Source organism: Lathamus discolor, chromosome 6, assembly GCF_037157495.1.
Source record: "Lathamus discolor isolate bLatDis1 chromosome 6, bLatDis1.hap1, whole genome shotgun sequence".
Lineage (NCBI taxonomy): Eukaryota > Metazoa > Chordata > Aves > Psittaciformes > Psittacidae > Lathamus > Lathamus discolor.
This window is the reverse complement of record NC_088889.1, coordinates 701,795-726,253: the sequence shown is the minus strand read 5'-3', so window position 1 is coordinate 726,253 and position 24,459 is coordinate 701,795. Positions and strand designations below refer to the sequence as shown.

Sequence of the window (24,459 nt, the reverse complement as noted above, 5' to 3'; positions counted from 1 at the left end):
CTGCGCGTCCGCCGGTCCGCAGGCACCGCGCCCCTTTGCCCGGCCCTGCCGTGGTACGTTCCACGCATGCGCCGTTCCCGACCGGGTTGCGTGTGGCGCGCCCGCACGCGCGCGTTCTCGCCACCTCCCTCCCGCGCATGCGCGATGCCACCGCTTCTGGGCGGTTCCCTGCGCGGCAGCCAATGAGTGGCGGCGTTGGGGGCGCGCCAGACCGGCTGGCCGCGCGCAGGCGCGGCCGTGACGTCAGACGCGGCCGTGACGTCGTGCGCAGCCGCGGAGCGCGGCCGCCGTCCGTGCCCGGGAGTCCTGGCCGCGCGCTCGCGGCCTCCCCCCGCCCGCCGCCGGTGAGTCACGTGGTGCCGCCACCCCCGCGCGCGCTGCGGCCGCGCCCGGCCCCCCCCCCCCCCCCCCGCGGGCCCGGTCCCGCCCCGGGCCCCGCCGCCCCCCGCCCGCGCCCCGGCTCCCACCGGCGGGGCCGCGGCACCGGCCCGGGCCCGCCCGCGGGGAGGCTGCGGCCGCCTCGCCGCTGCCGCCGGTAACGGCGCTCCGGGGCCGCGGGGGGCGTTCGGCCGCGCCTCGCCCCGGGAGCCGCCGATCCCGCAGCGCGGGGCGCGGATCCGGGCTCCCTGCGCCTGGGCCCGGCCGCAGCCCCCGGCGGGGACCGGGCCCCGCGCTCCGTGAGGCTGGGCCCGCTCCGGTGCGTTGGGTGCCGGAGGCAGCGGGAGCCCGTCTCGGGGCCGGGCAGCGGCTCCGCTCCGCCTCAGCCCTTTCCCTCCTGGGCTCCTGAGGTAGGAGCTGGAGCGGGGCAGGGAGGCGGCTGCGTGGAGCCGATGCGGACCCCGGCTCCTGCCTTAGAGACCCGCTGCGGCCGGTCCCCGTCGGCGCCGTGGTTCCGTCACCGCCGTGGCCGCCGCAGGGGCGCGGGGCTGGGGCCGTTCCTGGCAGTGGGACCTTGCTCTGCTCTGCCCGCCCTGCGGAACGGGGCTAATCCCGGGCGGGCAGCGGCTGCCGGGGCACGGCGCGTGCACCCGGGGGTGCCAGCGCCCCAGCTGCGCCGGCAGCGCGGTGCCGGGTCCCTGTGGCCGGGACCCGCAGAGGAGGAGCGTGGTGCCCGGTGCTGAGCACCCTCCTCCTGGCTTAAACACGGCAAAGTGCCACCAGATCGCCCCTCTGGGGCAGTGTCTGCTCTGCCTCTGTCTGCAGCCTGCACCCTGTCCACTGGTGTGAGGGACACAACCCCCCTCTGGCTCCTCGCTGCCGGGTCCTGCGGCCGCAGGGAACCCCTGCAGCAGAGCAGGGCCGGATGGAGCCGTTTCCATCCCTGGTATCAGAGCACGGGCTTGGGGGGCAGTGGGGTCTCAGTGGGGGCCGGCGGGTTTGAAAACACTCCTGTGCTCTCTGCTGGGTTTTAGTGTGAAACCTCGCTATGGGTGGGAGCTGGTTGTGCCACGGCAGCGGGGGCAGAGGGAGAACGGGGGTCCCTGCTCAGCAGCTGCCCTGTGCTGGGGCTCAGCCCCCATGGAACCTCCTCCCCTCGCTCCAGGGCAGGAACAGGTAGAGCACATCCTGCCCGTGTGTGATCTGGGATCTGCCCCAGTGAAACCAGAGCAGGAACAGGTAGAGCACATCCTGCCCGTGCGTGATCCGGGATCTGCCCCAGTGAAACCAGAGCAGGAACAGGTAGAGCACATCCTGCCCGTGTGTGATCCGGGATCTGCCCCAGTGAAACCAGAGCAGGAACAGGTAGAGCACATCCTGCCCGTGTGTGATCCTGGATCTGCCCCGGTGAAACCAGAGCAGGAACAGGTAGAGCACATCCTGCCCGTGTGTGATCCTGGATCTGCCCCGGTGAAACCAGAGCAGGAGCAGGTAGAGCACATCCTGCCCGTGTGTGATCCGGGATCTGCCCCGGTGAAACCAGAGCAGGAGCAGGTAGAGCACATCCTGCCCGTGTGTGATCCTGGATCTGCCCCGGTGAAACCAGAGCAGGAGCAGGTAGAGCACATCCTGCCCCTGCGTGATCCTGGATCTGCCCCAGTGAAACCAGAGCAGGAGCAGGTAGAGCACATCCTGCCCGTGTGTGATCCGGGATCTGCCCCAGTGAAACCAGAGCAGGAGCAGGTAGAGCACATCCTGCCCCTCCGTGATCCGGGATCTGCCCCAGTGAAACCAGAGCAGGAGCAGGTAGAGCACATCCTGCCCCTGTGTGATCCGGGATCTGCCCCAGTGAAACCAGAGCAGGAACAGGTAGAGCACATCCTGCCCGTGTGTGATCCTGGATCTGCCCCGGTGAAACCAGAGCAGGAACAGGTAGAGCACATCCTGCCCGTGTGTGATCCTGGATCTGCCCCAGTGAAACCAGAGCAGGAGCAGGTAGAGCACATCCTGCCCCTGCGTGATCCGGGATCTGCCCCGGTGAAACCAGAGCAGGAGCAGGTAGAGCACATCCTGCCCGTGTGTGATCCTGGATCTGCCCCAGTGAAACCAGAGCAGGAGCAGGTAGAGCACATCCTGCCCGTGTGTGATCCGGGATCTGCCCCAGTGAAACCAGAGCAGGAGCAGGTAGAGCACATCCTGCCCCTGCGTGATCCTGGATCTGCCCCAGTGAAACCAGAGCAGGAGCAGGTAGAGCACATCCTGCCCCTCCGTGATCCGGGATCTGCCCCAGTGAAACCAGAGCAGGAGCAGGTAGAGCACATCCTGCCCGTGTGTGATCCTGGATCTGCCCCGGTGAAACCAGAGCAGGAGCAGGTAGAGCACATCCTGCCCCTGTGTGATCCGGGATCTGCCCCATCTGGGAGGAGCCTCGCGGGGCAGGACCTGTTCGTGCTGGGCAGGGGTCCGGAGCTGCCCCCTCCCCGTGGCCTGCCCTGGGCGGTGGCGGGCAGCGTGCTCCGGGCGCCGGCGATGGGACGGCTGTGAAGCCTCTGTGGGGCAGGAGCGTGGGGAGGAGGCCCCGGCAGCGGGCGCGGTGAGGGCGGCAGCGCTGGGAGCTGGTTCCGCGCGTTCGCCCAGCCCGGCCGGGCTGCGGGGCCTGGGGCCGAGCCTCGCAGTGCTTGGGTGGGTGCGGAGGTGTCGAGGGGAGCGGGGCCGGAAGGGCGGCGGGAGGGAGCTGGAGTGGGACCTCACAGGGCCTCAACCAGGGCAGCGGAGAGGGGCTGGAAGAGGTGGGAGGCGGCAGCGTTCCTACCTGCAGCCGTCCCCAGCGAAGGAGTCCGTAACTTCCTCTCCAGGAGCAGAGAGGAGGGGAGATGGGAGCAGCCCTTGGGGTGAGTGCGGGGAAGCCCTCGGGATGGGGCAGTGCTCTGGGGGTGGCTGAGCGGAGCCGGGAAAATGCTTAGAAAAGGGGGTGCTTGGATTGGAAACCCAGGTGGAAATCTCGACGGAGAGGAAAGGCAGAGTCACCGGTGGCACGGGGCTTGCCTGGGGCAGGGAGGAGCGGGGCTGAGCCGAGGGCAGGTCTGGAGAGGCCAGGAAGGAGGAGTCGTGGGACTGGAAGCAGCAGAGCCAGAGGAGTCGGAGGCAGGAGCGGAGCCGTGTGTGCCCCAGGGATGTGGGATGAGCTGAGGGTGCCTCCAGCAGGGACCCTGTGAGTGCCCTCGTGGATGGGGACAGTGACAGAGGAGGGGTTTGAGGCGGGCAGGGGGGGCTGTGGCAGGCCTGGGGCTGCAGGAGGGGACAGATCCGGGGGCTCAGGGGTTGTGTTGCTCCTGCACACTGGGGTGGGCACGGGGCGGTTGTGGTGAGGAGCACCTTGTCCAAGGAGAAGAGACAAATGCTGATGCCATGGCAGGGGTCTGGGCACACCGCCCCGTCCCTGGCAGTGCTCAAGGCCAGGTTGGACACAGGGGCTTGGAGCAAGCTGCTCCGGTGGAAGGGGTCCCTGCCCGGGGCAGGGGTTGGAGCTGGAGGAGCTTTAAGGTCCTTTCCAACCCAAACCAGGCTGGGGTTCTGTGGTCTCTGGAGGAGGGATGTCCCAGGGAAACTCCTCCAGCTTGGCAGTACCTGTTTGAGTTCGAGGTGTGGCTGTTTCATGGTGAAGCCTGTCGGAGGGCAGGGTGCTCTTGCAGCAGAGCAGCACTTTGCTCCTGCTAAAGCCATTAACAGTGATCTCATCCCCAAACTTCCGAGTAAGCAGCCCCTGGAATCGCGGCGCTGGCTCCGGCCTCCAGCACTTCCCTGCGGGGCGGCAGCGCAGCCTTGTCCCCAGCTCCTGTGTGTTTGTGCTGGGCTCTGACCCCAGCCCAGTGCTGTGTGTGGGGCAGAGCTGCTGCTGCTGCCGGTGGCCCCGGCTCTCTGTGGTGTCACACGTGGGGGGTGCCGGCGGCTCCCCAGCCCCGGAGCATCAGCCCAGCGGATCCCTCCTGGCACAGGGGCAGGGAAGCGTGGGGTGAGCTGAGGGTTGGGCTGAGCCCTCCCAGGAGAGCTCCCGGAGGCAGAGCCGCGGCGGGAGCGGCTTCGTTACTCAGCCTGTGTCAGACGCCCTGTTGTGAGGCCGAAGCGATCCGTGTAGGGTGTCCTTGTCATTAACCGTGCCTTTAACCCGGTGCCGCAGCTCTCGGCCCTCACGAGTGTTTGGTCGGCAGGAGGTGTTCTCCTGTGCGCCCTGAGAGAAGGGCTGAGAGGCAGAGGAGGAGAGCGCTGGAGGGAGGAAGCACAGGGGTGTTCAGGGCTCTGCAGTGCGAGGGGAGGCAGTGGCGTGGAGAAGGGGTCCCAACTCCCCAAACCCCTCCTGTGCAGTGGGACCCGTGCCTGGCCCGTTCCCGGGCTGTGCTCGGCTCCCGGTGTCCGGTGCCTCCTGCTTCCATCTCCAGAGGGTTTGGTTTGCCGGAATCCTGTGGTGTTCCCTCCTGCATCCTCATGAGCGGCCGAGGGCGGCACCTTCCCACCGGCACCCTCAAACATCTGGGGCTGTGCAGTGAGAGCCCAGCTCTGCTTCATCCGGAGCCATGAGGGACCCGAGGTGTTTCCATGGGGCCCTCCCATGTCCTGCCCCCCCACGGGGAAGGAGACGGAGCTCCCGGCTGTCCCCGCGCTCCGGAGCCCCTTCGCCCCAGGGGCTGGGCGTTCTCCAGCGTTGGACTCAGCTGTGGCTGCAGGAAGGTGTTGGGCAAGAGGCTGTGGTGTCCTGGGCTGGGCTGGGTGCTGGAGCTGTGGGGCTGGGAAGGGCTGGGCCGGGCTCGGGGCTGATCACAGCCACCGCGGCCGCTGCTCTGGCTCTGCCCATGCAGGATGGGGCCGCGGTGCTGGGGCCAGACCTGGGGCTGACGGGCGCCTGCCCACAGGCTTCAAACCTGCACCTTGCACCGTGCGCCTGCCGCGTGCCCAGGGCAGCTCCTGCTCTCCGGTGAGCAGTGTGACCCGCTCGCTCTCCGCTCTGGCTAACTGGGCTCTGTCTCTGTTCCAGGTGAGCTGTGCTGCCGGATGTCGAGGTTGAGTGATTTTATGTTGGGTTTTTAGAAGACGAATGAATTAATGAAGAATTTTAGTGAAGGAAGGGGAGGAAAACATGGAGCGGTTTGGAACAAACTGAGACCTGCGCAGGCCATGGGTGAGACAGACCCGTCCAGCCCCATTCTCACCATCAGTTGTCTTCTGGGGCCGTGAAAGCTCCCTGCAGACCTCCCGCTGACCTGCCCCGTGCTGCCTGGAAATGGTGGCTGCGGAAAGGATTTCATGAGGTTCCTGTGGATCCCCGCGCACCGAGCGGCCGCTGAGCCCACGGAGAGGCCTGGGGCGTCCGGAGGCAGGAGCGAGTAGGACGAGGACAGAGCGCGGGCTCCGCGGCACGGCCCCCCTTGCCAGGGCAGGATTTAGAGCTCAGCCTCGCGCCAGCTGCTCCCGGCTCCGCGGCCAAGGCACAAAGAAGGAAAATTAAACGTGCACGGCGGGGGGACCAGGGAGAGCCCCCGGGAGCGCTGCAGAGGGGGCAGCCGGGACCCCCCCGCGCCGCTGCGGCTCAGCGCGGATTAAAAAGGAGAAGTGGCTTCCTTGGGGCTCGGCTGCTCCGCACGGAGCTTCCCGGGACTCGCTGCTGCCCAGCGCCACTGCTGGGAGCCGCTCCTCGGCCCCGAGCACTGGAGGAGCCCCTTCGCCCTGGAGCCTGGCTGCTGCCCAGGGCACTGAGGACCTGCTCTTCCGAGGCTGCCGCTGGAGCGAGGGACGCTCCCGAGGACTCGCTTCCTGCCCCAGCGGCTGCTCTAACCCCACATCCAGGGCTCCGGCCCCACATTTTAATGGTTTTACCCCCCCTGCGCTGTGCCCGTGAGCCCCCGCGGGGCAGAGCCTAGCGCCGGCTCCTGCCCAGCCTCGTGCCCTGGGACCACCGGGGGTGTCTGGGCTGCTCCGGCCGCGCTCCGCTGGGAGCACGCGGGGGCTGGGGACCGGTCTGCCCCGTCCCCCTGCCCTTCTCGCCTGGCGCTGACCCGCGGGGCCTGGGCTATGCTGCGGGGCGGACCCCCCACCACAGCTCCACCATGCCAGCAGCTTCTGGAAAGAGATTCAAACCCAGCAAGTACGTCCCGGTCTCGGCTGCTGCCATCTTCCTAGTGGGAGCCACCACCCTCTTCTTTGCCTTCACGTGAGTCCCACTGCTCTGCCCGGGAGTGGGGAGGGCTGGAGCGGGTGCTGTGCTCTGGACGCTGGAGGGTGGGTGATGAAGCAGCCCCCCAGCCCCTGGAGCGGTTCAGCCATGGCTGGGCCCGTGTCCCTTGGCTTTCCGGTGGGGTGAGGCAGAGGAAGCGGCGCATGGTGGATCCAGCCCCTTTGGCTCCGGCTCCCGGCATCCGCTCCTGTGCAGTGCTGCGCAGTGCTGGGCTGTGCAGGGCTGGGCTGTGCAGTGCAGTGCTGGGCTGTGCTGTGCAGTGCTGGGCTGGGCTGGGCTGTGCAGTGCTGGGCTGGGCTGGGCTGGGCTGTGCAGTGCTGAGCTGTGCAGGGCTGGGTTGAGCTGAGCTGTGCAGGGCTGGGCTGGGCTGTGCAGTGCTGGGCTGTGCAGGGCTGTGCAGTGCTGGGCTGTGCAGGGCTGTGCAGTGCTGGGCTGTGCAGTGCTGGGCTGGGCTGTGCAGTGCTGAGCTGTGCAGGGCTGGGCTGTGCAGTACTGAGCTGTGCAGGGCTGGGCTGGGCTGTGCAGTGCTGGGCTGTGCAGTGCTGAGCTGTGCAGTGCTGGGCTGTGCAGTGCTGGGCTGTGCAGTGCTGAGCTGTGCAGTGCTGGGTTGTGCAGTGCTGAGCTGTGCAGTGCTGGGCTGTGCAGTGCTGGGCTGTGCAGTGCTGAGCTGTGCAGTGCTGGGCTGTGCAGTGCTGGGCTGTGCAGTGCTGAGCTGTGCAGTGCTGGGCTGTGCAGTGCAGTGCTGAGCTGTGCAGTGCAGTGCTGAGCTGTGCAGTGCAGTGCTGGGTGTTGCACAGCGCAAGGCTCAGTGGCAGCTCTCGCGCATGAGCCAGGCTGGGGCTTAGTCGGTGACCTGCAGGTGGAAGCGGCAGCGATGCTGCTCCCTCTGGAGCGCAGGGCTCTGCGGGGCCGGGCGGGCTCCCTGTTATTTATAGAGTTTCGTAACTGCTGTGTGAGCCACAAATGGAAGCTGAAGCAGTTCTGTGACCCCTGCGTGGCCCTCGCTGCTGCCAGCCTGGCCCCAGGAAGCGGGGGTCTGAGGGCTGTCGCTGGGGCCTTGGGGCCAGGGTGTGAAATGGTTCCGGTTGCTGGAGCGGGCTGGACTGTGCCATAGGGATCTCCCTGGGCTGGGTATGGGCTCAGGCTACTGCTCACGTTAACACTTTCCCTTCCTGGGTGACAAATGGCTTGGTGACACTGACAGGGACACACGGAGCTGGGTCTGGGGTGGCGGCAGGGGGAGGTGGCAGGGCTGTGCTGGGGCCGAGCCGCGGTGCCGGGCAGGAATGCCGGAGCACAGCAGAAGGGACTGGCTGCTGACCCTGCAGCATGGTCCCGGGGTCAGGTCTGAGGTGGTGTCGTGGGAGCCAGCACTTTGCTCTGTGGATCAGAAGTGTTTCTGTGCTCACACCTTGGAGGTGGCTGTGTGCGAAGGGCTGGTTGGGTAGTCGGGAGGTCTGGGGCACAGCAGCTCCAGCCCCAGGCTCGGGAGAAGGAGGCAGAAGAGCCTCTTGAGCTCCCTCCAGCAGCCCCCTGTCCTTGCCTCTGCTGTGCCTCTTGAGCATCCCTTATCATCTCCCCATGCTCCATCATCTCCCCATGCTCTATCATCTCCCCATCCCTCATCATCTCCCCATGCTCCATCATCTCCCCGTCCCTTATCATCTCCCCATGCCTCATCATCTCCCCATGCCTCCATTATCTCCCCATGCCTCATCATCTCCCCGTCCCTCATCATCTCCCCATGCCTCCATCAACTCCCCATGCTCCATCATCTCCCCGTGCTCCATCATCTCCCCATGCTCCATCATCTCCCCATGCCTCCATCATCTCCCCGTCCCTCATCATCTCCCCGTCCCTCATCATCTCCCCATGCCTCCATAATCTCCCCATGCTCCATCATCTCCCCATCCCTCATAATCTCCCCATGCTCCATCATCTCCCCATGCTCCATCATCTCCCCATGCTCCATTATCTCCCCATGCTCCATCATCTCCCCGTCCCTCATCATCTCCCCATGCCTCCATCATCTCCCCGTCCCTCCTGTCCCAGCACTGCGGAGGGGCAGCCGCAGCCCCTGCGGGTGCAGGGCTGCCCGGGCGCTGCCGGGCGGCGGGAAGGTCACCGGCTCCAGGGGCTGGCAACAACCGGGCAATAAAGGAGTAACCCGAGGCCTGAGGGATGGAGCGGGGCCGAGTCCCCTGTGGGGCGGGGGCAGCTGCTGGTGTCGCTCAGAGCAGAGCCCCACGAGCCCCGGGGCTGCCGGCTCCAGCCTCAGCTTCCGCTGCCCCTGGGGGGGCCCTGGCTCTGTGTTGTGCTCGGGGGGCACAGCGTGGCCAGGCTGGGGGGTGCTGGGCTGGGGGCCGCTGCAGCAGCTCAGCACGAGGCGCTGCTGGGATCGGGTGCGTTGGGAGCAGCAGCCCCGGGCAGGGTCTCTGTAGCTGCAGGTCAGTGGATGTGGTTTAACCTGCTCCAAGCCATCGCATTGGACCTCGAGCAGAGCAGCCAAGCGCCCGCACCCGGGCTGCTCGGCAGGGAGGGACTTGTGCTGCTCCCGTGTTACAGTTCCCTTGGGCAGTTCCTGCTGGATGAAGGGATGTGGGGAGCCAGTGAGGTGTTCCGTGGGTCACTGGGCCCCTTCCCTCCCAGGCAAGCAGCCTCTGCCGCCGTGCCCCTGCAGCGCTTGCCCTGCACCGAGCTGGGGCTCGCTGCCAGCATCACACCCAGCTCCAGCTCTGGGAAGTGGGATGGGAGCTGTGCTCTGGGACACGTCCCGTGGGCCTCGTCCTGAGCAGAGCAGCTGGGGCTCGGTACAGCCCTCCGCAGGCTCCACTCGTGTTACCTGCAGTGTGTATGCCCGGGGCCTTTAGTCCGTCCCCATGGCCCAGGCTCTGCGTGTCTGAGCCAGGAACTGTCTGGAATTGATGCATTCTATTGGGATGGCTGCAGCGAGCTGAGGCTCATGGCACTGGAGGGAGCGGGAAGCAGGAGAGGGGGTGTGAAGAGAGCCCACAGGAGGCCAAGGAGCTGCTGCGAGGGCTGGAGCAGCTCTGCTCTGGAGCCAGGCTGAGAGAGCTGTGCTGGGCAGCCTGGAGAAGAGAAGGCTCCTGAAGGGGAGACCTGAGAGCAGCTCCAGTGCCTGAAGGGGCTGCAGGGAACCTGGAGAGGGGCTTGGGACAAGGGCCTGTAGGGACAGGCCAAGGGGAATGGCTTGAACCTGCCCAAGGGGAGCCTGAGCTGAGCTCTTAGGCAGAAGCTCTTCCCTGTGAGGGTGCTGAGGCGCTGGCACAGGGTGCCCAGAGAAGCTGTGGCTGCCCCATCCCTGGCAGTGCTCAAGGCCAGGTTGGACACAGGGGCTTGGAGCAAGCTGCTCCAGTGGAAGGGGTCCCTGCCCGGGGCAGGGGTTGGAGCTGGAGGAGCTTTAAGCTCCCTTCCACTCAAACTGTTCCAGGACTCCATGCTCTGGTCTTCCTCTGGAGAGAGTGGGGGTCTCTGAGTCGCTGGGGTCTCAGACAGGGGCTGCTCTAGGACTGAAACTGTCCTTCGGGGTCAGTTTGTCCATTTCTCTCTCTGCCCCCCGGCCTATCCATGTCCCTGCTCCTCGTGCAGTCAGAGCTCAGCCTCTTCTCCTTCTGGAAGCAGGGAACACCTCCAAGCGGCCCCCTTAGCCGCCCTCTTCCTTCTGTCTGCCTCCACTCTTGCTTGTGGCTACGCTCATGGCTTTGGGGCTGCGTCAGCACCTACAATCAGGTGAATCCGTCCATAAAGCAATGAGCGCGACTTTCCCTCCCGTCCCTGCCCTGGGCAGGCTGCAAGGGACCGGCTGCAGTCCAGGAGGGCAGCTCCTGCCCCAGCCTCACAGGAGGAGAGGACGGGCACGGAGCCAGGTCCCAGGGGCAGGCGCAGCGGCCCCTGCAGTGGTGGTGCCTCTGGTACCTGGTGGCTCCAGAGCCCGGGGGCAGGAAGGGGTCCTGGGGGGCAGCAGGGCCCTGGCACCCAGGGCCTGGTGGCAGAGGGCCCGGCCCGGGTCCAGCCGTGACTCAGGGTGCCGGAGGCTCCCCGGGTTCTCTGATGTGGTGCCAGGGACGAGGCTGTTGGGCGCTGCCGCCATGGGCGTGAGGAGCGGCCCTGGAGCAGCCGCCCTCCTCCTCCTCCTGTGCAGAGCCCGAGCCCGTGCTCCTGGTGCTGCAGCAGCGCCCGCAGCCCCTGCCCCTGTCTGGGAGCAGGAAGGACAGGAGCACGGCGGTGCCGCTGGTGACGGGATCCCTCAGGAGCACAGCACCGGTGCTCCCCGCGCAGCCGAGTGCCAGCACTGGGGTGATGTGGGGGTCCGGCCACTGTTGGGTGCCGATGGTGAGGTCTCAGTAACGTTGGGTTCTTGGGGTCCTGCTTCCCCCCCGTGGCTGGCGGGCCCCTTGGCTGTGTTTGTGACAGGGGAGTGCTCAAGGTGAGGCCACCCTCGTGAGCTGCACGTCCCGGTGGGACAGCAGCCGCCTGCCGCAGCCCATCGGGTCCTACCTCGGCACGCAGCCGGGTGTTCAGGGCCAGGCTGGCTCCATGCAGAGCAGCCGGTGAGACCTGATGGGCCAGGGGCTGTGAGGTGGCCCCGAGGCGCCGGCTCCCCAGCAGGTCTCTGTTCTGAAGGGTGATGTTCACGCTCATCACCTCCGGTCTGGCAGGTTGGCTCAGGAGGAACCAGGGTCCTGCTTCAGGGCTTGAGGCCAGGACTGGTGGATGTGCTGCAGAGAGCCCCCTGCTCCATCCGCAGCTGAACACAGCCCCAGCGCGGGGCTGGGCTGGCAGGGTCCATGTCCCTTAACTGTGTCCTGTGCGGGGCTCTGGCACTGCCCCATGCGGGGCTCTGGCACTGCCCTGCACAGGGAGCCTGGCACTGCCCCGTGTGGGGCTCTGGCACTGCCCTGCGCAGGGAGCCTGGCACTGCCCCGTGCAGGGAGCCTGGCACTGCCCTGTGCAGGGCTCTGGCACTGCCCCGTGCGGGGCTCTGGCACTGCCCCGTGCAGGGCTCTGGCACTGCCCTGCGCAGGGAGCCTGGCACTGCCCCGTGCAGGGCTCTGGCACTGCCCTGCGCAGGGAGCCTGGCACTGCCCCGTGCGGGGCTCTGGCACTGCCCTGCGCAGGGAGCCTGGCACTGCCCCGTGCGGGGCTCTGGCACTGCCCTGCGCAGGGAGCCTGGCACTGCCCCGTGCGGGGCTCTGGCACTGCCCTGCGCAGGGATGCTGGCATTCGGCCTGCCTGGCTCCCCTCCATCCTGTTCTGGCAAAGGCTTGGGCTGGAGTTTCCCCATCTTGAGACAGGAGCTCCTTGCGGGTTGTGTCTGGAAGGACGCTTCCTGCCCCTGGGGCTCTCTGAGCCCCTGCCCCAGTTCTTGCCCCAGCGTCTCCCCTGGCACCCTCAGCTCAGCTGCGGTGCAGGGAGTGGAGCTGGGAGGCTCCTCTGGAGCCGGGTGCTTGGCTCTGCCCTGCCTCGGGGCGCAGGGACGGGTGAGTGGCCACCTCCCCTTTAGCACTGTGTGTTCAGTTCCCAGGGCATCAGAGCAGAGGCACCCCTCCAAAAGGGCGGTGGTGCCATGAGGTTGGAGAGGAGCCCTGTTGGGTCCCTCAAAGACCAGGACAGCAGCAGTGATGGAGAGAGATGGGGCTAAAGTGTCATAGAGTCCCTGGATGTCCCTGCAGGCCCTTGTCCCAAGCCCCTCTCCAGGTTCCCTGCAGCCCCTTTAGGCACTGGAGCTGCTCTCAGGTCTCCCCTTCAGGAGCCTTCTCTTGTCCAGGCTGCCCCAGCCCAGCTCTCTCAGCCTGGCTCCAGAGCAGAGCTGCTCCAGCCCTCGCAGCAGCTCCATGGCCTCCCCTGGCCTCGCTCCAGCAGCTCCACGTCCCTCTGGTGCTGCTGCCCCAGGGCTGGACCTGGACTGCAGGGGGGGATCCCCGAGCTGCTGCTCACGCTCTGGGGTAGCCCCCCAAGCGGGGGTTCTGCCGGGGCTGCGGTGGGTGCCGGGGCTGGGACGAGCCCTGTTCCTGCGAAGTGACGGGGAAGTGGCTCCGTGCAAGCTCTGGCTCCGGCTCCCGTGGCAGTGCTGGCCCGGGTGGGCTCGCTGTGGTCAGCGTGTGCGTCCCTTGCTCAGTGCTTTGCAATGTCCTGTGCCTCCTGTCCCCTCCAGCGCGGCTCCCGAGGGGTTCGGGCACAGGTTGCAGATGGTTCCCCCCTCCCAGCCCATCCCAGCTCACTGCGGGCCCCCGCGGGACGTGCAGGGCAGGCAGTGATGGAGCCGCTCCAGCCCCAGGCGAGCCCCCGGTGCTGCGGGAGGGGCCGTCCCAGACCCGTCCCACCGGGGCAGAGGTGCCCGGCGGGGCCCCTCGGCAGCAGGGGCCGTGGGGTGGGTGCAGGCGGCGGGGGCAGTTGGAGGCGCGGCCGGGCAGGAGCAGCCCGGTGCCGGTGGCAGCCTCTCGCCGTGCAGGGATGGGCCCGGCACGGGGCAGTGCCTGGGTGCACCCCATGCGCCTCACCCTGCTCCGCTGCCAGGGCGGTGCCGGGGGTGAGCGCTGCCCCTGCCCCTGCTGCCGGCCCTGGTGCCGGGCTGGGTGCTGCTCCTCCTGCCCAGACCTGCCTCACCTCCTGCTTGGCACTTGCCCAGGGGCAGCCCTCGGCCCAGCGCTGTCCCTGTACCCTCATGTGCGCGAGGGAACCCCTCTGCCCTCGGTCAGTGCCCTGGCGGGCCTGGACTGGGCTGAACTGGGGGCAGAGCCCCGGAACAAGGGTTCATTCCCAGCTTGAGCCTTGCTGGGGCTTGCAGGGCCCGGGGCTGTCTCCGTGGTGGGACCGGTGCCCTGATGGTGATGGCGATGGGATCCTGCCCCAGCCTGGCCGGTGTTGCTGGAGGAGGCGCCGGGGCCAGCGCCGGCCCCTTCACCTCTGCCTGCCGGGGCTGGGGGATGGCAGCGCGGGCACCATCTGTCAGCCCCGCGCCCGGGACAGCTGCTGCCCCAGATCTGCGGGATTAGGCCCAAAGCAGCTTAGGGCATTACGGCAGCGATCCCCGCGCTGCTCGCGGGGCCGCGGCTGCGCTGCACGGCGCGAGCGGGAGCTCTGCCGCCCGGTGATCGAGCAGAGCCCTTCCCACAGCCCCAGCGCGCTCCCCAGGGCTGGGCTGAGCCTGGGTCGGGGGGGCCTGGGCACAGCTCTGGCTTGGGGGTGGAGGGCACTGGGTGAGAGCAAAGGGAAGGGTTCACAGAACCCCAGCCTGGTTTGGATTGAGAGAGACCTCAAAGCTCCTCCAGCTCCAGCCCCTGCCCCGGGCAGGGACCCCTTCCACTGGAGCAGCTTGCTCCAAGCCCCTGTGTCCAGCCTGGCCTTGAGCACTGCCAGGGATGGGGCAGCCACAGCTTCTCTGGGCACCCTGTGCCAGCGCCTCAGCACCCTCCCAGGGAAGAGCTTCTGCCTAAGAGCTCAGCTCAGTCTCCCCTGGGGCAGGTTCAAGCCATTCCCCTTGCCCTGTCCCTACAGGCCCTTGTCCCAAGCCCCTCTCCAGGTTCCCTGCAGCCCCTTCAGGCACTGGAGCTGCTCTCAGGTCTCCCCTTCAGGAGCCTTCTCTCTCAGCCTGTCAAGTTGATGCAGTTGATTGCAAGGAACCCCTACAGGTGCCTGCCTGGGCGGGAGCCTGGAAACAGGGACCAGGAGAGAGGAACAGGGATTTCCTGGCCACGGTGGGGACAGCTCACAGGGACGGCTGTGGGGCCTGGAGGGTGGTGATGTGGGGAGTGCCCCACGTGACAGGGCCGGGGTGTCTCACTGCGTCTGTGCCCGCAGGTGCCCGGGGCTCAGCCTCAACGTGTCCCCAGTCATTCCCATCTACAATGCTGTCGTCTTCCTCTTTGTGCTGGCCAACTTCAGCATGGCCACCTTCATGGACCCTGGCATATTCCCGCGAGGTGAGTCTGGCTCTGCTGCGGCAGTGCCTGGGGTAGATAAGGTAGTGCCTCTGCGGGAAGGGCATTCCCTGACCCCAAAGGGCTCGAGGCAAGGCCTCCGTGTGGTGGCCTGGGCTCAGCACCAGCCCGTGGGACTCGGGTGGCAGACGCGGTGGAAACGCCGGCACTGGGTGCCTGGGGCTCAGGGGGTGTCGTGGTTGCGGGGCAGGGCTGGGGAGCCCCCACCTCTGGCTGTGTCCGGGGGCCCTGTGCCCTGACGCGTGGCTGCGCTGCCGCTCCCCTCAGCGGAGGAGGACGAGGACAAGGAGGACGACTTCCGTGCCCCGCTCTACAAGACGGTGGAGATCAAGGGCATCCAGGTGCGCATGAAGTGGTGCGCGACCTGCCGCTTCTACCGCCCGCCGCGCTGCTCCCACTGCAGCGTCTGCGACAACTGCGTGGAGGTGAGGAGCCGCCGGGCGCTGCCGCGGGCTGTGCCGGGGCCTGGGGCCGAGCCCTCACCTCCTCCTCCTGCTCCCACCCCAGGAGTTCGACCATCACTGCCCCTGGGTCAACAACTGCATCGGGCGGCGCAATTACCGCTACTTCTTCCTGTTCCTGCTGTCGCTCACCACGCACATCATGGGCGTGTTTGGCTTTGGGCTGCTCTACGTGCTCTACCAGGTGGAGGAGCTCTCCGGCGTCCGCATGGCCGTCACGTATCCTCTGCGGCTGGGGACTGGGGGGGGGCCGGGGTTGCGGCGCTGCGGCTCTTCCTTAGCTGCCCGCGCACAGGATGGTGGTGATGTGCGTGGCCGGACTCTTCTTCATTCCTGTCGCTGGCCTGACCGGCTTCCACGTGGTGCTCGTGGCAAGGGGCCGCACCACCAACGAGCAGGTACGGCTGCGGGGGGCTGCGGGGGTTGGGATTAGGTTGTTCCCCGGTTACGCTGCGCTCTGCTCCCCGGTTACTCTGCGCTCTGCTCCCCGGTTACGCTGCGCTCTGCTCCCCGGTTACTCTGTGCTCTGCTCCTCGGTTACTCTGCGCTCTGCTCCCCAGTTACTCTGTGCTCTGCTCCCCGGTTACTCTGCGCTCTGGTCCCCAGTTACTCTGCGCTCTGCTCCCCGGTTACTCTGCGCTCTGCTCCCCGGTTACTCTGCGCTCTGCTCCCCGGTTACTCTGCGCTCTGCTCCTCGGTTACGCTGCGCTGTGCTCCCCGGTTACGCTGCGCTGTGCTCCCCGGTTACGCTGCGCTCTGCTCCCCGGTTACTCTGCGCTCTGCTCCCCGGTTACTCTGCGCTCTGCTCCCCGGTTACGCTGCGCCCTGCTCCCCGGTTACGCTGCGCTCAGCTCCCCGGTTACGCTGCGCTCTGCTCCCCGGTTACGCTGCGCTCTGCTCCCCGGTTACGCTGCGCCCTGCTCCCCGGTTACACTGCGCTCTGCTCCTTGGTTACGCTGCGCTCAGCTCCCCGGTTACGCTGCGCTCAGCTCCCCGGTTACGCTGCGCTCAGCTCCCCGGTTACACTGCGCTCTGCTCCCCGGTTACGCTGCACTCTGCTCCCCGGTTACGCTGCACTCTGCTCCTCACCCTGCAGGTTACGGGCAAGTTCCGTGGTGGCGTCAACCCCTTCACCAACGGTTGCTGTAAGAACGTGAGCCGGGTCCTCTGCAGCTCCCCGGCCCCCAGGTGAGCCCGGCACTGCCCCAGCCCTGCCCCAGCCCTGCCCCAGCCCTGCCCCAGCCCTGCCCTGACCTTTCTCCCACCCCCTTCGCAGGTACCTCGGGCGCCTGAGGGCCGAGCAGACGGTGCTGGTGAGACCCCCCTTCCTGCGCCCCGGGGTGTCAGACGGTCAGATCACGGTCAAGATCATGGACAATGGTATCCAGACAGAGCTGAAGAGGACGAAGGTGAGGGGGGGGGGAGCAGCGCTCCCTGCGCTGGGGCCCTCTGCGCAGCCCAGGGGTGCAAGCCTGCATCCGTGAGTAAAGAACCGAGTGAGCCTTGTCACGTCCCCGTCCTCCTCCGTGTCGTCCTGGTCTGTGTCCCCACAGGACAGAAGCCGTGTCCCGCCCATGCGGCAGCAGCCACATGAGGCTTTGCCCCCTCCATCACCTTTCCCCACCCTGTGCCCCCCAGCAGCATTCTCTGATGGTTCCGCTCAGCACTTGCAGCACTTGAGGCACCTCCAAGCACCGGTGGCAGCAGGAGCCCCCATAGCTCTGCTGCCCACTCACTCCCTGTCTGCAAGGGGAGGGCTGAGGCCTCGGCCCCCCCCTGACCCCCTCTGCGCTTTGTCTCTGCAGTCCAAAGGAAGCCTGGAGGTGACCGAGAGCCAGTCTGCTGACGCCGAGCCGCCACCCCCCCCTAAGCCAGACCTCAGCCGCTACACGGGCCTGAGGACACACTTAACCCTGGCCACCACCGAGGGTAAGGAAGGTGTCAGGGTCCCGGGCAGCCCCTGGGAGAGAGCCCAGGGCTGCGCCAGGCAGAGCAGGAACCAGGGCCGTAGATGGACCAGGCTGCAGGGCAGCCCCGAAGCGCCGCCGCACTGTGGGCAGGACATGCCCGGGCTGCTGGATGTGGCCCCTCGTGCTTGGAGAAGCTGCGGGATGCGAGCGGCCGCAGCGGTGCTGTGCGGGAGCATCGCCGGGACGGAGGAGGAGGCACAGGAGAGTCAGGCCTGGCTTGGTGGCCGAGCGCGTGTGGCAGCCTGAGCCTCCCTGTGACCCCTGCTGCTGCTGCTGCGAGGGCTTGGCAAGAGGTGGGATGTTGAGGGCAGAGCTCGGGAGTGGCCGCTTCCGGCAGCTCTCCCTGTCCCTGTCCCTGCCTGGGGAAGGGCTGTGGCCAATGGGGCAACAGGCCCAGGCCCCCCTGCTTCTGAGAGGTCACCTGGCCCAGGAGGGTGCCAGCCCCAAACCCCTTGTTATGGGGACACGTTTTCCATCCCGCTCCGTTCCTCCTGCCCCATTGCCCCTCTCCTCCAGCCCATCCCTCCTCTGCTCCCGCCCTGGTCTGTGTGCCCCAGGCTCAGAGCCGGTTCTCGGGAAGGGAGGGGAGGCTCTGCACGCGTTCCCTGTGAGTCTGAGCGTCCTCCTCTTGCCCCTCCTGCAGACAGCAGCTTGCTAGGCAAGGACAGCCCCCCGACCCCCACCATGTACAAGTACCGGCCCGGCTATAGCAGCAGCAGCAGCTCAGCGGCCTTGCCCCACTCCACCAGTGCCAAGGTAAGGGGAGACCCAGCCCCTGTGGCTGACACCACGCTCCAGGCTGGGGGGCTCGGGGTGGGCACCGGCAGCTCCGCAGGGGCCCTTGTGCGGTGACGGCTGCGTCTGCTTCCCGCAGCTGAGCCGAGTGAACAGCCTGAAGGAGCCCAACTCCATCGGCGAGAGCGGCCACAAGCCCAGCTACCGCTCAGAGCCCAGCCTGGAGCCCGAGAGCTTCCGCTCGCCCACCTTCAGCAAGAGCTTCCACTTCGACCCCCTCTCCAGCGGCTCCCGCTCCTCCAGCCTCAAGTCGGCGCAGGGCACGGGCTTCGAGCTGGGCCACCTCCAGTCCATCCGCTCCGAGGGCACCACCTCCACCTCCTACAAGAGCCTGGTGAACCAGACGCGCAACGGCAGCCTCTCCTACGACAGCCTCCTCACGCCCTCCGACAGCCCCGACTTCGAGTCGGTGCAGGCGGGCCCGGAGCCGGAGGCGCCGGTGGGATACACGTCGCCCTTCCTGTCGGCTCGCATCGCGCAGCAGCGAGAGACCGACCTGCACGGCCGCTTCGGCGGCAGCGCGCCGCCCCGCGAGCCCTCGCCCGTGCGCTATGACAATCTGTCCCGCCACATCGTGGCCTCCATCCAGGAGCGGGAGAAGCTGCTGCAGCAGCCGCCGGCCACGGGCCGGGAGGAGGACGCGGGGCCAGTGGCCGTGGGGGTGCAGTCGCCGCCGCGCTCCAGCGGCTCCTTGGACGATTCCAAGCGCTCGCCCCTGGGCAAGAACCCGCTCCCGCGCCCGGCCCTGCCCCGCTTCGGCAAGCCCGAGCCCCCCGGCGCACTGCGGGCGCGCTCCCTGGGCTCCCCCGAGCAGCCCCGAGCCCCCCACCTCGGCAAGTCCGTGTCCTACAGCAGCCAAAAACCAGCCCCTCAGGCCGGCGTCCCCGAGGCGGAGGAGGTGGCCTTGCAGCCCCTGCTGCCACCCAAGTGAGTACTGAGCCACGAGCCGCGCGCACAGCGGGACCCTCGCCCCGGGGGGAACCGGGCACCACCGCGTCTTCCCCCTGCCCCCACCTGGGTTGTGCCCCCTCCCTGCCTGGCGTGGCCCCTCCCGCTGCACCGGCTCAGGGGGGAGCGATGCCGCGCATGGCCTGGCAATGCAGGGAAACCGTCCTCCCCCAGAGCAGAGCCTGTGCCCCCCCGACCTCCCCCCAGCCTCCTGGGGAGCTGGAGAGGTGCTGGGGGGCTGGAGGTGCCGGGGGAGGGCTGCGGGTTCTGGGACCCCCCTGGAGGCACAAGCTTGTCCTTCCCCCCCACCCCATCCCGTGGTGCCCACTCCCTCCTCCTCCTCCTCACGCCGTGTCCTCCGTCCTCCCCCCACAGGGACGAGGTGCAGATGCGAGGAGCCCACAGCAAGTCCAACGGGCAGCCCAAGAGCCTGGGCCCGGTGCCCGCGGGCGCGGGGCCGGTGCCACTCAGCAGCCCCACGCGTGGAGGCGTCAAGAAGGTCTCTGGCGTGGGGGGCACCACCTACGAGATCTCGGTGTGAGCCGGTAGCGCTCAGCCCGTCCTGCGGGCACCGGGGCTCGTCCCGCGCCTGGACGCCGCGGGCACCGGGGGCACCGGCTCCGCTGCTCCTCCCGCCCCCGCCGGGGCTCGTGCAATGGCCTCGCGCCGCGGGAACGGAGTTTTTAAAGCAGAACACTTTTTTTTATGATTATTGTTACGGATTCTATTTTTTTTCTCTTTCTGAGTTTCGGGGTGTGTGTACATAGAAATATCTATATCTATAAATATAAATATTCGAAAAAGAAGCAGAAATTATATTATCTTACCCAGAGAGAGGAAGAAACGACCCGTTCCCTGTGCAGGGCCGGGGCCCCGGCCCCGGAGCAGGGATGCGGGGTCGGTGCTGCCTCCTGAGCTGATGCTGGAGCTGCGGGCGCGGACACTCGGACACGCTCCTCCCCGGCTCTTCGCCTGTGAAGCGCCAGCCCCGGGGCTGTGAGGAGGAGGAAGGGTCGAGGGGCAGTCCTGGCCCCAGTGCATGGACAGGGGCTGGTGCAGCTGCAGCCCCCCCACCGCAGCTCCTGCTCTGCGTGCCCGAGTTCGTGTGGCTGGGGCGGTCTGTGCCGTGGGGCTGGCGGGGCTCTCACTGTCACACGCGGCTTTGTGCCCGCCGGGCGCATCCCTGAAGCAATATTTCCTCATCACATGCCAAAACCCCCCCGCAGCCAAGGAGCCCGCGCTCCGCCCACGCCGAGGCCGCACACTGGAGGCACTATGGGACTCCTCGCCGCAGTTGCTGCCCCGTGGCCGCGCGGGGCCAGGCCATTGGTTTTTATTGATTACCCATTTTAAAAACGAGGAATAAAAGGCTATTTAATGAGGCAGCCGAGCGTGTGCTTTGTTCAGCGTCCTTCGAGGGGCCCGTCCCGCGGGGTCTCAGCGTCCCCCCCTCCCTGTGCAGGGCCCGTGTGGAGCCGAGCCCAGCTCCTCCTCGCGCTGTGTCTGGCAGCCCCCCCGCAGAAGGTGAGTGTTCCCAGCGCGAAGGGGGCGGCTCTGGGGAAGGTGTCACGGGAGCAGGTGAGGTTCAGGGTCCTGCACAGGGCGCCAGGGACAGGAGGTCCTTGGCATCGCTCTGTGGCTGCTGCTGGAGCTCCCGGTGCCCACGGCAGCAGCATCGGTTGCTCCACCAGTGGCTGCTTCCCCATGGGGTCACTCCTGCCATGGCAGCAAGGGACAGTGGGCACAGAGCCCCTCGGTGCAGAGCGGCCGCCAAAGCCAAGGTAGGAGCCCTCCTTCCCCCTGCTTGAGCAGGAGGCGGGCTCAGGGCTGGGGCAGGGGCTCAGCCACGGTCCTTGTGCTGGGGCAGTGGCGATCCCGTGCGGCCCCTCGGCTCCCCGGTCTCGGCTCCTCGCACCGCCCTGACAGCCGAGGGTTGCAGCAGCCACGGCCACCAGCCCCTCAGAGCAGACACTTTAATTAAAAGGTGACTAAAAAAGAGAGGCCCCGATGCCCTGGGTTCTTTGGGTATAAAAGGCCGAGGCCGCAGCCCCGGCCCCAGCAGAGTCTGTGTCCCCTGGTCCCGAGGGCTGGGGGTGTCCTCTCTGCCGGGAGGGTCAGGCCGCCCCGAGCGCTGCAGGAGGGATGAGTCCTCCCGGCTCAGCTGGGGCTGTTCCTGGCGGCCAGGGCTCCGTGGCCTCACCGCAGGCTTCCGCTGGCCTGGGAGCTGCCCACGCCCGGGTGCTCCGGGCTGTGCCGGTTCTGCGGAGGAAGGACAGACACAGGCCCGTGAGACCTCGCACTCCACAGCGGCGCCCCAGGGAACGGCCCCTGCGGCGGCCACGGGGGGCCCCGGCTTCCCCCCCACACACCTTCTTTTTCTTCTTCTCTTTCTTCTTCCTCTTCCGCTCAGGGTCCTCCTCTTTTTTCTTCTTCTTCTTCTTGTGGTCGGAGTCTGAGGGGGTTTCTGAAGGAACAAGATGGGGGTGAGCGGCCGTCCCCGGGCTGACGCAGTGGGGAAGGGGCGGCTGTGCCCGCAGCCCGGTACCTGGGGGGACAGGATCCTGCGTGCGGCTCTGCTTGTGCTTGTGCTTGTTCTTCTTCTTGGGCGGCTGGATGTGCATGAGCCGGCACTGCTCGGGCAGCTGCGGGACAGACAGGGCGGGTTAGGCCGGGCCGGGGCCCCAGCGGCCCCCCCCAGCTCCAGGCCCCGCGCTCACCGGGCCAGCGTGGAGGCGGAACCCCGTGAGCATGGTGCTGGTGAGGGGGGTGAAGGAGCTGCCGCAGATCGGGGGCTTCTCGATGAGGGAGCGGAGGCTGCTGTTGTCATGCGAGCCGGGCAGGTCGATCATGCCGGGCAGGTCGGGCAGGAAGTTGCTGAGCTTCTCCTTCACCTTCTTGCCGCAGAACTTGTTGTAGGCGTGCTCCAGGTTGTAGTGCGTGATCAGGTTCGTGCTGCCCGTCAGCTCCGTCGTGCCTGCGCCGGCGCCGCACGAGGGGATGGGGATGGGGATGGGGAAGGCGCTGCCCCCCCCGCCCGGCCCCGCGGCCCCCGCAAGGCCCCACTTCCCCACCCAGGCAGAACCGCTTGGCCCCGCCCCCTGCACGCCGATTGGTCCGTTTGCGCCTCCCCGTCCACCACCCCGTCCCCTTATTGGCCCGTCGCTCAGCCAGTCACCGCCGCACCCTCGTCCCGCCACGCCGATTGGCCCAGTGCGGCGCCCGCCCCCGCCCCGCGGTCCCGCCCCGCACCTGGCAGCTCCCGCAGCAGGTAGAAGGGGCCGGCGGCGGCCTTGCGGGCCGCGTCCTCGCCCGGCGGCGGCGCGGCGGCGGCGGGGGGCGGCGCGGCCCCGGCGCCAGGCGCTTTGGCCGGCCCGAAGCCCAGCGCGGCGGCGGCGGCGGCGGCCGGCGGCTCGGCCCCGCCGAACAGCGCCGAGAAGTTCTCCATGTTCCCGGCGTGCCCCGCGCGGGGCCGCTCCGCCTCTCCGCGATTGGCCGAGCGCGGCTCAGGCCCCGCCCACCGCCCCGGTTGCTAAGAGACACTCAGCCCGAGCCCTTTGATTGGTCGCTCCTCCCTTCCTCCCTCAGCGGCGTGCCGGGGTGCGGGCAGCGCGGCTCGCCATTGGCCGTCGGGCCGGGCAAGATGGCGGTGGTGGCGCCGGTGCTGGCGCTCCTGTCGGCCGTGCCCGCGCTGTGCCGCTGGCTCGCCCGCCCGTACTACCCGCTGTCCGCGCTGCTCGCCGCCGCCTTCCTGCTCGTGCGCAAGGTGCCGCCGCTCTGCCGCGGGCTGCCCTCGCAGCGCGAGGATGGGAACCCCTGCGACTTCGACTGGGTGAGCCCCGTAGGGGTGCCCGTGGCGGGGGGGGGGGGGGAGCAGTGCCAGCCGGTGCAGGGGCAGCCCGGGCGGCGGGGCCGGCGGGGCCTCGTCTCTGAGCGCTGCGGCGGGAGCTGCTCCTGCGGCGCCTCCCGCTCACGGCCTCTCTCCTGCCGCAGCGCGAGGTGGAGATCCTCATGTTCCTCAGCGCCATCGTCATGATGAAGAACCGACGCTCCAGTGAGCCGGGGCCTGCGGGGGGCGGTGCGGGTTGGGGTCTGGAGGACCACATCTGGTCCCCGCTCCCAACCGCCCCGGCTCCTGGCGGGATCTGGCCCCATCGTCTGTTCCGCTCTCCCTTTCCCAGTCACGGTGGAGCAGCACATCGGGAACATTTTCATGTTCAGCAAGGTAGCAAACGCCATCCTCTTCTTCCGCCTCGACATCCGGATGGGTCTGCTCTACCTCACACTCTGCATCGGTGAGACCTGCCGGGGGGGTCCCACAGCGTGGGGGCAGCAGTGGTGCCCCCAGGCCCTCAGCACCCGCTGTTCCTGCTTGCCCTCCACACCACCCTGCTGGAAGGGCCGGAGCTCCCTCTTGCTGCGGGGTTGGCGTGTGCCTTTCGGTGCAGGGGAAGGCTGCAGGTGTCAGGAGCCCCGTGGACAAGGGGGGGCTCAGGAAGCACCTTGATGGGGCAGGGAAGTACCTGACCCACAGCTTGCTCTGCGTTGGCTTCTCAGGCTGCTCTGGGGAGGGAGGAACCTCATCCCAAACCCTTCCTGGCCCTTCCAGGCACTGCGGGGGGCTCAGGGCTCTGTCGTTGCAGTGTTCCTGATGACCTGCAAGCCCCCGCTCTACATGGGCCCCGAGTACATCAAGTATTTTAGTGACAAGACCATAGATGTGAGTATCCCCTCCCCATGGTGCAGGGGGCTCTGCTTGCCCCCCCACGCTGAGCCCCGTGTCTCTGTGGTAGGAGGAGCTGGACCGGGACAAACGGGTGACCTGGATCGTCGAGTTCTTCGCCAACTGGTCCAGCGAGTGCCAGTCATTCGCCCCCATCTTTGCCGACCTCTCTCTTAAGTGCGTGGTGCCCGCAGGGCCCCAGCGAGTGGTGAGGGCAGGGCTCTTGTGACGCTCACGGGGCGCTCACAGCCGCGTGTCCCAATCCTCCCCAGGTACAACTGCTCGGGGCTGCACTTCGGGAAGGTGGATGTCGGCCGGTACACGGACGTCAGCACCAGGTATGGGCGGCAGGGCCGGTGCTGGGGCAGAGTCCCCAGGAGCCCCCCACCCGCCTGGGGGTCACTGTTGGCCTCTCCCTGCTGCAGGTACAAGGTCAGCACCTCGCCCCTCACCAAGCAGCTGCCCACCCTCATCCTCTTCCAGGGCGGGACAGAGACCATGCGCCGGCCACAGATCGACAAGAAGGGCCGGGCCGTGTCCTGGACCTTCTCTGAGGTGGGTGGGATGTGCCTCAGCCCCTCACCTCTGGGACAGGATGGGGCTTGGCAGCCCTTGAGGGGGCAGGGAGGTACTGGGGGTGCCAGCGCTGCCTCTCGGCCACAGGAGAATGTGATCCGGGAGTTCAACCTCAATGAGCTCTACCAGAAGGCCAAGAAGCAGGCGAAGCCGCGGGAGGAGGAGCCCCCCGGGGGGCAGGCACCCACCGGGCACCCCGATGGCGAGGCCAAAAAGGACAAGTAGAGGCTGCACCGTGCTGTCACCCATCGCCTCCTCACGTCACCCTGGTGGCAGCAGCCCCGCGGCTGGGCCCGCTGCCGCTCGCCGTGCGGGAAGCTCCCGGGTGTGCCCGGGGCGAGCAGGGCCCAGCAGCGGGGCCGCGGGACAGACCCTGCCCGGTTACCGCGCATCTCATCGCTGACAATAAACGGTTCGCGCCGGT

At 67.9% G+C, this 24,459-nt stretch overlaps 3 protein-coding genes across 4 annotated transcripts; 2 read left to right on the top strand and 1 right to left on the bottom strand.

Moving 5' to 3' along the window:
• Nucleotides 1-245: 245 nt before the first annotated feature.
• Nucleotides 246-20,124, top strand: ZDHHC5 (zinc finger DHHC-type palmitoyltransferase 5). The gene is made up of 12 exons (XM_065684748.1): nucleotides 246-344; nucleotides 5,408-6,580; nucleotides 14,426-14,547; nucleotides 14,833-14,990; nucleotides 15,073-15,245; nucleotides 15,322-15,424; nucleotides 16,123-16,214; nucleotides 16,303-16,435; nucleotides 16,832-16,955; nucleotides 17,640-17,752; nucleotides 17,871-18,718; nucleotides 19,115-20,124. The coding sequence occupies exons 2-12, from the start codon at nucleotides 6,477-6,479 to the stop codon at nucleotides 19,278-19,280; spliced, it is 2,136 nt and encodes a 711-aa protein (XP_065540820.1). The 5' UTR covers nucleotides 246-344; nucleotides 5,408-6,476; the 3' UTR covers nucleotides 19,281-20,124.
• A 574-nt stretch (nucleotides 20,125-20,698) lies between these two features.
• On the bottom strand, nucleotides 20,699-22,212 carry MED19 (mediator complex subunit 19). Its single transcript, XM_065684760.1, has 5 exons — nucleotides 21,989-22,212; nucleotides 21,457-21,713; nucleotides 21,285-21,381; nucleotides 21,109-21,203; nucleotides 20,699-20,998 (listed from the first exon to the last, which is right to left on the bottom strand). The coding sequence occupies exons 1-5, from the start codon at nucleotides 22,182-22,184 to the stop codon at nucleotides 20,936-20,938; spliced, it is 708 nt and encodes a 235-aa protein (XP_065540832.1). The 5' UTR covers nucleotides 22,185-22,212; the 3' UTR covers nucleotides 20,699-20,935.
• A 132-nt stretch (nucleotides 22,213-22,344) lies between these two features.
• TMX2 (thioredoxin related transmembrane protein 2) lies at nucleotides 22,345-24,458 on the top strand. Of its 2 annotated transcripts, XM_065684758.1 has the most exons (8): nucleotides 22,345-22,568; nucleotides 22,730-22,790; nucleotides 22,918-23,031; nucleotides 23,380-23,456; nucleotides 23,530-23,636; nucleotides 23,732-23,797; nucleotides 23,885-24,014; nucleotides 24,123-24,458. In XM_065684758.1, exons 1-8 carry the CDS (start codon nucleotides 22,380-22,382, stop codon nucleotides 24,258-24,260), a joined length of 882 nt encoding a protein of 293 aa, XP_065540830.1. In that variant the 5' UTR covers nucleotides 22,345-22,379; the 3' UTR covers nucleotides 24,261-24,458. The 2 variants fall into 2 exon arrangements, with proteins under 2 accessions (XP_065540830.1, XP_065540829.1); XM_065684757.1 differs by having other exon boundaries at nucleotides 23,732-24,014.
• The last annotated feature ends 1 nt before the right edge of the window (nucleotide 24,459 follows it).